At 46.3% G+C, this 12,018-nt stretch overlaps 1 protein-coding gene across 2 annotated transcripts in view; it reads left to right on the top strand.

Moving 5' to 3' along the window:
* CCDC146 (coiled-coil domain containing 146) overlaps nt 1-12,018 on the top strand; it is a 950,534-nt gene that overhangs the window by 722,382 nt on the left and 216,134 nt on the right. For both annotated transcript variants that reach the window (XM_078679302.1, XM_078679310.1), the window contains exon 14: nt 6,464-6,688. In XM_078679302.1, coding sequence (XP_078535428.1) covers nt 6,464-6,688 — 225 coding nt within the window. The remainder of the gene's footprint in view (nt 1-6,463; nt 6,689-12,018) is intronic.

Genomic DNA, 12,018 nt, shown 5'->3' with positions numbered 1-12,018 from the left:
AACTATGAGGAAAAAAGAGATTATAAAATGGTCTGACCATAGGCAGGGGGAGATAAGGGGAACAGAGATCTCCACATTGGATGTCCAAACCTGGTCCAAGATGTGACCTTTAGTATGGGTATGGGTCGGAACATTTATATGTTGGCAGCAGTTCATGCCGGATAAGAGGTCCGAGAACATAGTGGAACAGGCACTCTCCTTCTCATCGAAAGGCCAATAGTTAGTCTCCTAAAACTAAGATATTGGAATTATTAATACTTAGTTGAGAGAGCATATCGCCGAACAGTAGCGAAAAATTAGGCATAAGTTGGGGGGGCGGTATGCTAACACACAGATAAGAGGTGTGGCTGCAGATTCCAATCTTAGCACAAGGTAATCAACCACAGGGATACAGACTGTGATTAACTTAGAAAATCTAATGGAAGATTTGATAATGGCCGCAACCCCTCCACCTGGCCTGCCAGAGGCTCGATCCGCTTGCAAAATATAATAGCCAGGGGGGATAGCGGGGAGAATATCTGGAGAGGACTCAGCATTGAGCCAGGTCTCGGTCAACAGCAATATGTCGGGTTTCACAGAATCTAAATAATTAAAAATTTCCAACTTATGTCTTACCAGTGAGCGAGTATTAAGGTAGCTCACTGTAAGCTTCGATGATGAGGGCCCTTTAGTAGAAGAGATGTTAATACCTGAAAGGGGGGGTAAGGAGGGGGAAACTGCAAGGGCTTGTCTCAGGGGATTGCAGACTGACCCCTCACAAAGCAAAGTGTTTGTTCTACCAGGAGTCCGTTGACTTCTTTGAGTACGTCTTCACTAGGGAAGGACTGCAGGTGGACACCAAGAGGGCCGTGGCCATATGAGCAGCCAGCACTCCAAAGACCCCGACAGAGGTTTGCAGTTTCCTTGGCATGGCCACATACTGCTGCAGACTCATTCCAAATCTGGCCTCCCTGTCAGGACCACTTCACACCCTCACTGGCAGTGACCATAAGTAGAAATGGACAGTAGCTGCCAACACTGCGTTCAACAACATTAAGTCCGCGCTCATGGATAAGACGTTGATGACCTACTTTCACCTGGAGATGCGCACCAAGCTGGTCGTAGATGCCAGCCCAGTAGGCTTTGGAGCAGTCCTCCTTCAGGAGCATAATCAAGAGACCTGTAGGCCAGTGGCATACGCCAGCAGGGCACTATCGGACACCGAGAAAAAGGTACGCCCAAATAAAATGGACAGTAGCTGCCAACACTGCGTTCCATAACAGCAAGTCCGCGCTCATGGATAAGACGGTGATGGCCTACTTTCACCCGGAGATGCGCACCGAGCTGGTCGTCAATGCCAGCCCAGTAGGCTTTGGAGCAGTCCTCCTTCAGGAGCATAATCAAGAGACCTTGAGGCCAGTTGGCAATAAAATGGGCATGCCAGCATTTTCACCTGTACTTGTACGGACAACAGTTTCAAGTGATAACCGACCAGAAGCCACTGCTCCCGCTCTTTGCAGGGCCATCAAGACTGGCCCCTCTGAGAATAGAGAGATGGGCCGTATAGCTACAGGCATAACATTTCAAAGGTGTCTTCCGTCCCGGTGCACACAATCCAGGGGACTACCTCTCAAGACACCCTGAGTCCCTGGTCCCTCAAAGTCTACCTGTGGATTTAGCATACTCCGAAGCATTTTTGAAAATGGTCTCTCAGGAGGCATGCCCCACTGCCATGACGCTAGAGAAGATCGGCAAAGCAACGGAGGAAGACGAAACACTGACCAGAGTGAAATTCACCCTACTGAGCAATGGATGGGCACACTTCCTGGACGGGGCTCAGGCACTCCGAGCTGAAGACAGCCACGCTCGACAACAGATCTGGCAGGTTCACCATGAACTAAATGTGGGGGAACAGGGAGTTGTTCTGAGGGAACACGTCATCATAGTCCCAAAGAGACTGCAACACTGGATCCGCCAGCTAGCGCACATCAGCCACCAAGAGATGGCGAAGACAAAAGCCAGACTACGGACAAGATGTGGTTCCCAGCCATGGATGCCATGGTGAGACGTCATGCTTGCACCATTACTGGTGGGAACCCGGCGCCAGCGCCGGTAATAATGGAAGAGCCAAGCGAACTCCCATGGGCCAAAGTCAGTCTTGACTTCGGGAGCTTTCCGGATGGTTGCACCACGTTAGTGCTGGTTGACTCCATCTCAAAGTTCCTGATCGTGGAGGTGGTGGCGGCGACAGTGCATGTACGAAGAGTCCTTGAGAAGACATTCACACTCATGGGGCTACCTGATGGGATCTGTTCAGACAATGGACCTCCGTTCCAGGGCCGTGAGTTCCAGGAATACTTGGAGAGGAAGGCGATTCACCAGAGGAAGATCACCCCTCTTTGGCCACAAGCCAATGGGGAGGTGGAACGCCTTATGCGGACACTCAACTGGGCCCTGCGCATTGCTGTCGATCAAGGGGCAGATGTGGAATCAGCACTCGACCAGTTCCTTGATGCATACAGGCAGATGCCACACAGCACGACCAAGCGTGCTCCCGCTCACCTGCTCTTCAAAAGGCCCCCGAGGGACAGCATCCCGACTGACCCAACATGAAAACCCCCGGAACAGGACAATGAGGCCATCCAAGCGAGAAGAAAATAAACAAATCAAAAAGCGGGTGAAGCCCGCAGTGCGAGAGAGCCACAGTTGACAGTGGGGGATTGTGTCGTGGTCAAGGACAGACACCCAGGTTGGAAGTTTAGAACACCGTATGAACTGGAAGAATGGGTCATCGTTAAGGTACAAGGGACCATGGTTATCGCTCAGCAAAGAAAACAAGTTGTCACTAGGAACGTGTCAAGCTTCAAGAAGACGAGTGGGCCAGGCGTTGCCCAGGAAGAGTCAGGAGGTCTGGAAAACACCCCGAGCCTCTCCCCCAGTGGCTCACCGGGACCGCTAGTCTCTTCACCAAGTTCCCCACAGGCAGAGAGTGGAGGGACTGTCTCTGAGGCCAGCTTGCCCCGCCAAGGGTTTGAGAGTGTTTCACCCCCGAACACTCAGTCGGATGCAGTGGCCAGCTCCTACTCCCAGAACCAGAAGTATGGTCTCCGGCCGAACCCTGCACCCAGCCAGTGGCTGAGAGACTTTGTGTGCACATCCCCATAACCCTGAAGAATCCTGATAGACTGTGTCTAAAGAAAAGGAGGGATGTAGAGAGCCACCCGGGTTCTCCACTGCTTTGTTGCATTTCTTTACTGTACATGCACTACTAGGGGCGCGCTCGACCCGAGGAGATATATAAATAGTGGAAGACCTCTCTGGGTCTTCCAGCCAGAGTACTGCTAAGAGTGTGGGTGTGCAATCATTCCAACACTGTGTTGGCCTTTAATAACCCCAGGCCCCACCGTGCTACAAAGCCCACTCGCCCCTAGGCCCAGTGAGGGGCTTCAGCTGGAGCCCGGGGCCCCAACCTCTGTATTTTGGAGCCACCGTCTTGGGTCGAGGCGTGCGTGCTCCCAGGCCGCCATCTATTGTGTGCCTCCAGGTTCTTGGCTCGTGTCTTTGGGCACACCAGGTTTCCTCTAGGTTCAGGCTGGGCTGCGTGGGACCAGTATTGATTGTGGGCCATAGGCCAGCACAGACCATCAGCCTCACGCGTCCGCCATTGCCGGCTTGCAAGCCACGCCCCCGTCCGTCTGCACACTTAACTGGGGACCTTTTGAACTACAGGTTTACAAGGGTATTACTCTGCAACACCTTGAATGATAATAGGATGGTGTAATACGAATAGGGAGTTTTAGACTAACTGGTTAAGGATGTGTAATGAACAATTGTGGGGGTCTACTTTTTATTCACTCTAATATTATTTGTAATCACAGACTTGTTACTATAGCAATTCTTACTCATATGATTAACATAAGGTTAACACATAATAAATACTAATTATTATAAAATGGCAAGGTGTGTACATGTGTTATTTTTGGGATTCAAAGGATGGTCCCTTATCTTTACCTTGTAAGAGCAAGGCAACTCTGATATGTCGGTCGGATTCTAAACACCCTTTTAATTCTGTAAGTACAGCACAGGGAAGAGGGTTGGAACTACCGGTATCAAATGGATGTAAATAAGAATATAGACCGAATAAAATTTGTGTTACAAAAATATCATAGCAAGATTAGCAATAACGAAAATGTTGTAACAATAAGTATTTATAGGCAAGTACAGATGTACTATTCTTAATTTCACGTGTCTCAGTTTAACTGTGATATTTTTAGGTCTCGCGACCTATCGATGCGCGCATGCGCATCGAGCGGAGCGAGAATTCAAGTGGCGAAAACATCATGAAACCACCAGCTTTTTGCTGGCGTTTTCATGCAGTTCATGTGAACCACGTGTTCAAACATGAACGCGCATCAGCCTCCCTCCATTTGCCGCACAGCACATCAAAGGGCTTCGCCCAGCGTGCGCTCTGCGGCTTCTCGGCTTCTCCTCCCCTAATTAGTCATTTTCGCCGCTCCCCTGCCCGCCGTGTCGCATTTCTCCTCCCCCCTCCCCTTCTCTGCCTTCTGCCTTCCTTTCCCGGCGCACGCATTTAAATGTACTTCTCGTTCCTTTTCTGATTTCTAAGATTATGTATGACAACACCTTCCAATTTCATTACACATGATCATTAGGACTCTCTCCAAAGAATTCACCGATTGTGGTAGTGAGCTTGTGATTTTCCCAGCGTACGTAGTCGGTTTGCTGCTTGCTTGTCCCTTTCACCACCTCACTCCTGTCTATCTTCAGCTTAAGCACAGAAGGCATGTGCTTTCGATTCTCTCATGCTGTTCATGTGTTTCACGGCCTTACAATGCAAGACAAAGGGGCTTCGGAATATGTCCATGCAGCAATTATATTACATTTTTGCAGACGATGCGACATGGCTGTGTTCACAAGCACACTTTCCACATGTCTACGGCCGGCTCAAGATGGGCATGTGTGCTTTTACAAGCCCTCCACACCACCAAGCAACCATTTGGACGCATAAATTAACATAACGTGTAACACGTGCTAAAGGATTAAAAACAAAAACAAAATCGGATTAAGAAGCCTCAAATAGACAGAAAAGTGGCGCCGCTCAAAACAGAACACTTTAGTACACTACACACGGTAATAATCTCTTCACGCACATTCCCTTTAGACTACACGTAATAGTAACATCTAGCACAAAACCAAATGACAAATTCTAACTAAGGTCTTAAATCCTTGCAGAAAATGCAGTGTCAAACATTAATGGCAACCAAGTTATTTATAGTCAGTCGCTGGCTCTCAGACTGAAAACAAACATCTAATTTAATGTATGAAAGCGTGGCGTGATCCGCTAATGGTTGACAAAAAAAACAAGCATTGGCATTGCCAATAGGTCTCGCTTGGGGACCTTATAAGTATTTAGTTTTGCAGCACAATATCCGATTATGCAACAAGGATATTGTGCTGCAAAACTAAACACTTATAAGGTCCCACAAGCGAGACCTATTGGCAATGCCAATGCTTGTTCTTTAAATATTTTTGCTGCAAAATCTCTGTAGCACGATATTAAGGACCCTATATTACAGTTTTATACCCTCGTTGAGACAGACGGTTCCACTTGGGGTGTAGAGTAACCAGCTGGGTGTGACCCCCAAAAGTAGGTATTTCATGTCCGCCTTGTGTTTTATAACTGCCGGGACTATGAGTCATAGCCCCCTTTTGTTTCTGGATGAGAGTGAACGCCCTGATATTTGCAGCTTCGTTGTAAGATCATTTGGAGTGTTTGGGAGGATCCCTTGTATGTTATAAAAGCATGTTTTATGGAGCATCTTGCTTCTCGAGGGAACCATCGTAGTCAATCATCTTGGTGCTACCACAAGTCTCACCAAACTTGAACTTGAGACACCTAGGTTTTGTAAATGTTAGACTCGACCTCGGTCCTATGGAAAATGCAACTTTCTTTTGGGATATGTCACCTCTAAATGTTAGCACTCTCAAACAACATAGATAGAACTCTTGAAGAGGCGCATATTTTCAAGTATGGACTAAAGCCTAGTGTAAAATGGATGGCAATTCCAGGAGAATCACACATCTGCAAAAAACTAGAGAGTTTATTACAGTTGGAAGAACATCTCTACACGGGAATAACCTGATATGCTCCAACCTCAAGTTATTTCAGAAGTGCTAGTTCGCCGATTCTGACTCCTGTACATTAGATATCACAGTAATGTAATGTTAACATTATTATGTATATCGTGAGGCACCAGAAAATATTATTATTTTGTAGGACTACAAGGTGTGCAAGTCGAGATTCTGGGGTAATAGTGCAAAACTGTGGGGTCAATATTTAATTATTATACCACTAGGTCATCCCACGTCAAGGAAAAACATAACACATGCTCAGACCTGCTTTGAAACGTGCTTGTAAATTCAGTTTCATTTTCATACATTTGTATCTGTGTTTTTGTAACAGGCAGCTTCAGAAAACTAAGCTGAAAGAAATGAACAATAATGTGATACGTGACAGCCTTCAAAGGGATCTGGATAAAGTTGCCATGACTCTTCAGGAAATGAGGGGAAAGAAGGAGCAGCAGAAACTGGAGATTGGCAGACTCGCCAATATGTTCAACCAGACGGAAGACATCATGATGAATCTCCGCAAGAAATATGAAAATGCTGTGCAGGAGCGAAATGAGAGGTATTGTATTATTGAAATTGACAGATTATCCAATGTCTTTTTGTACAAGTGACTGTGACTTCCTTTATATATATATATATAAACAAGGCTCAAGGTGGAGAGCTGAAACTCTCTGGGTTCTCCTTTTCACTAAAAAATAAAGAGCAATGGTCTGTGGCGTTTTCATAATTAGGTTTAAGGGGACAAGTGTTTTGGTATGTGTTTGTGTGTGTATATATATATATATATATGTATATATCTATATATCTATATGTAACCAGTGACCAAGGCTACTGTGTAGTCGAAACGCGTATGGCAGCGGCTAAATAAAGAAATCCTTTTGAAAATCTCACACGGCGTGGTCGTTTAATGGAGGAGTAAGCAAGACTCAGTTCAAGGAGTCTCTTGGTGACGACGCAACTCTCGATATGGTGGAAGCAGTGAATGCTTGGACATTTGGAGCATATATATATATATATATATATATATATATATATATATACACACACACACACACACAAATAAGCATAGAACTCTTGGTAGTTACCTAGTTTAGGTGGATAGCAGCTCCTGTATAGAGCACCATACAACACCAGCGACACTCTGAATTTGATAACTTAAAAAATGTCAGCTTTTCTAAAAAACGTTTTTAAGCATAGGATTAGCACAGTGCCATACATACCAAGATAGAAAAGGACTAAGTCTTTTGCCATTTCTACAGCAAAGTCTTTAAGCATAGGATTAGCCCAGAGTCATCCACGCCGAGCTGTAAAATGACAAAAGCCTTTTACCTCGCCAGGCACAGTATTACAGCTTTGAATTGGTAAAATACCAACCATGCCAACCTGAAATGAATAAAAGCAACCCTTGTGTTGCTATCATTATAGCTCTTCGAGAGGTTTAGCTTTGTCCAGACACTAGGGAGCGCCCAGTAGAAGTCAAACAACATCCTTTCAGGCATGAAGTGCCACATAAAGTATGCAAAAAGAAGCAGAGACATCTAGGTAGTTTCCAGTCACCATGAATGGCAAGCTCGACATGACTACTCGAGTCAATGCCATCAGTGCCTCATGCTTCCATACCCTTGAAGTGGTGAGGAAGATTTTTAAATGGCTCCCAATTGGCACCCTGGAGAATCATCATGCATGCCCTGTTCACAAGCAAAGTGGACTACGGGAACACTCTCTGTAGACCATTCAGAACCCGGTGGCCAGAATCCCTCTCAACCTCTCATGTCACACTCGTAATACACCACACCTGAAGGAACTCTGTTTGCTCCAAGTTCACAAACATGCGCAATTCAAACTCCTCACCTCACCTTCCAGACACCTCTGCTTATCTGGAATCCTATTTGCACACATCTCTTGCATAAGGAAAACCGTGTCCGCCTTCTCCTACATCGCTGCTAAAGCATGGAGCAATATGTTGCTACAAATAAGAGCCTCCTCCCCTCTTCTTGAATTCCACAAGAGGCTTAAGCCCTGGATTTTCAAGCAGTCTGACTAGGCCCTCAGTGTGGCTAGATTCACCACTGTCCAGTGCCAGGATACCTTCCCGGATTATAGTGCACTCCTCAAATCTGCATAACATAACAGCATAACATAACTGCTCAGATATCTCACTGTCTGCCCTTTCTACTCCCACTTCTTTGCCACTTGATCTATAGATCGTGCCTCGGCTAGAAAGCAGTTTATCAGCAAGTGCTTCCTGTTAATGTTTCTAAATAGTCAAATATTCTTTCCAGCCAAGAATGACATCTCAATCTCCAACGAGTACTGTGGTATGATCAATCTCAGGTCATAGCTACTAAGGAAATGTACAAACAGCATTGCAAACAGTCACTAGAGTACATGTCTGTGACTAACTGTGGTTGTCCACAAGGAAATTCCATTGTGATGGTCTAGCAGATAACACTCTTGTTTATTATTCCATTTAACATATTGAATTTTGTGAATCCCACAAGTTGAAATATGGTAGGGAAAACCAAGGTACCCCTAGGGATCATGGCTTACTTTAACAAGGGAAGGCCAGCCACATAAACTTTCTTATAAGCGTATTCTTATTCAGAAGATTGGAATGGCAACTAAGTGATCGGTACCCCATACATTTTTTTAAAAAGTATAGTTCATTAACCAACACGAATACTCTGTTGGGAATCTTAGTGTTAGACCTGTCAGCCTTATGGTGGTCTTCTCCTGAATGTTTTACCTTTACCCAACACTTTTTGCTGAAATTCGTTTTTGTTGGTTCTAGAACTCTTGTCACTTTACCACTGCTAGCCTGTGCTAAAGTGCTTGCTCTTTTAAACCTGGTAAATTTAGTTTACATTTGATTGGCATATTTAATTTACTTGTAAGTCCCTTGTAATGGTCTGTAAATTAAATGCTACTTGTGGGCCTGCAGCACTTCTTGTGACACCCACTTTAGTAGCTCCTAAAACATGTCTGCTGTTGCAGCCTGAATGCGGTTTCAAACTGACCAATTGACTTGGCAATGTAACCCCTTTGCCCAGCCTTAAACTCTCCTTTTTATTGTATACAAGTCACCCCTTAGGTAGGCTCTACTACTGTGAGGTCTACTTACATAGGATAACATTGGGTTGCCTTCAAGTGCTAACTTTTGATTTGGAACAGGTATACATGTCATGTTTAGTGTCTGAGAAATTGTGTTTTAAAACCCTCTTTAATAGTAGAGTCAGATTTTAAGTTACAATTTTAAAAATGCCTCTTCTAGAAAGTTGCAAAAGAACAATTGATGGATTGAATGCTGGACAATGCAAACATTCACCCCCAGTCACAAGGATCTGAGTTTAATCCATCATTCTTTTGTTCACCATACCACCCCAGATGGGACCCAGCCATATGCAAATCAGTCTCAAGCCTGTTCCTTATGGGAACACTCCAGCCCGAACTGCCAAGCCAGGTCCTCCTTGGACCGGAACAAGCATACTGGGACCGGTTTCAGGGCATCACCCTTCATTAGGCAGGCTAGCTTGAATCCAGTGGTGTAGTGAGCACGGGACCCACATCTGGGCATAACCTTCCCACTAAGGGCGACATATGCAAAAAAAACAATTGATGGACAGAATGCTGGACAATGCAAACTTTCACCCCTAGTCACAAGGATCTGGGTTTAATCCATTATTCTTTTGCTCACCACACCACTCCAGTTTGGACCCAGCCATATGCAAATGGTGAGCAAAAGAATGATTGAATAAACCCAGATCCTTGTGACTGGGAGTGAATGTTTACATTGTCCACCATTCCGTCCATCAGTTGTTTTTTTTATCTTCTAGAAAGTTGGCATTTACCTGTCCTAACTATTTGGTGCCTGCAGCATGTCCCTGGTTTACATGTAGTTGGCAGGTGGACTTTGTTTATCCTTCTCAGATAACCACACAATAGAGGGATTAGGTGTGCCTGTATGGGTCATCACTTGTAGAATGGAGGGGTCCAGAGCTGGGCATAGCCCCATTTGCAACTGAATAGGCTGTGCTCTGTCTTCACATAAATGACGTGTTACTCCTGTATAGTTCAAGCAGCCAGCCTGGAGCCAGAGCAGGAGCAGCTGGAAACTTCAAAAGGAATTCTTTTGAAACTTCTCCTACTCCAAAGAATGCACCAGGTTAAAATAGGATACATTCTTCAATTCACTTTCAGGACCTGCAGAAGAACTATCAAAGGACTGCCAGCTTTTGTGGCTTGCTGTGTACTCCACAAGACTGCTTTGCTGCACCTGGAAGGACTGCTTTGCTGGTTGTAGCCTGTCCTAAACCCTCAGAGGGCTGCCATGCTGCTTGAGGCCCTGTTTCACTGCTTGAACCCAGGACTTCCAGAGTAACTCCTAGGGTTAGTTTTCTGGCCTACTGATCAGAGACTCAGGGACAGAAGCGTCTCCAACCATCTTGAACCCGCTCCTGGATCTCCTAATCCCTAAGTGGTGTCCCTTGAGTCCTGGACCTCTTTGCGGCGTGCATTGTTTCCCTGCCACACGCTGTCCTGCTCACCTGGGGTCACACGCTGCTGTTGCCTGGATCATTCTGCCGGTCTCCTCCGCCGCCGTCGCACTCTTCCATCTGTGCGCGGCCGCCGAGAGGGGAGACCACAACCCCCGGTGATCCCCGCGGCTGACCACGCCCACCACTCGTTTTGGCGCCAGGAGGCGCATCAAAAGACCGACAGAGCTGCGGAGGAGCGGGTGCTCTTTGCGGCGTGCATTGTTTCCCTGCCACACGCTGTCCTGCTCACCTGGGGTCACACGCTGCTGTTGCCTGGATCATTCTGCCGGTCTCCTCCGCCGCCATCGCACTCTTCCATCTGTGCGCGGCTGCCGAGAGGGGAGACCACAACCCCCGGCGATCCCCGCGGCTGACCACGCCCACCACTCGTTTTGGCGCCAGGAGGCGCATCAAAAGACCGACAGAGCTCCCGCGTCGCGGGACGCGCGCGGGTGCGCGCCGGGCTAAGCCCGGCAAAGGGCGGGCCCTCTTAGGCCCTCAGAGGCCTGAGGAGTCTGGTCTGGGCCATACCCTCTGATTCCACCAACAGCTCGACGCCTAAGGTAAAACCTTAAACCTGCTCTTGACACTAGGCCTAGAGATACAGTTAAAATTAAAGAAGAGCGCCATAACTACAAAACTGCCCTGGCCACCAGAAAATTAGAACTTCAAAAGCTTGGTCCACCCTGGATATGGCAGCAGAAACAAAAAATCATAAACTATTCTGGGAAACTGTAAACAGCCCATTATTAAAGAATGATAACATTCCTGAAATCACTTCGCACGTAAGCTGCCGCGCCTGGATTACCCATTTCACAGGGATTTTTAATTCTGATTTTAATCCAGATGGGCAAATTTTAACCATAGATGTTGTGTCTAGTACGAATTGGGAAAAAAAGCAGTTAATTGTGACCCTATCCGAAGTTATTGAATCGATAAGAAGCAGTAAAGGTGGCAAAACCCCGGGTCCGGATGGGGTGCCCATGGATTTTTATAAACATGAAATACATCTATGGGCACCAATACTGACACGATATTTTAATGCTGCTATAGAAGACAGACTCCCATCAACATGGGGTCAATCTATTATTGTACCCCTCTACAAGAAAGGTTCCAGATCAGAGGCACGTAATTATCGTCCCATCTCGCTCCTAGACTCATCAATTAAAATTCTTAGTCGAGTCCTCCTTCAAAGGTTGGAAGCCTGGGTTGAGGAAAAAAACATCTTATCCCCAGTGCAGTATGGGTTCAGGAGGGGGATGGGAACGATGGAGCACTCATAATCAGCAAGTACACAAGAGTCAAAGGGGGTAACCTATTTTTGTGCTTTGCTGATTTGAGTTCGGCATTCGAT

This window comes from Lissotriton helveticus, chromosome 1_1 (genome assembly GCF_964261635.1).
Source record: "Lissotriton helveticus chromosome 1_1, aLisHel1.1, whole genome shotgun sequence".
Lineage (NCBI taxonomy): Eukaryota > Metazoa > Chordata > Amphibia > Caudata > Salamandridae > Lissotriton > Lissotriton helveticus.
This window is presented reverse-complemented; position numbering and strand designations above follow the sequence as displayed.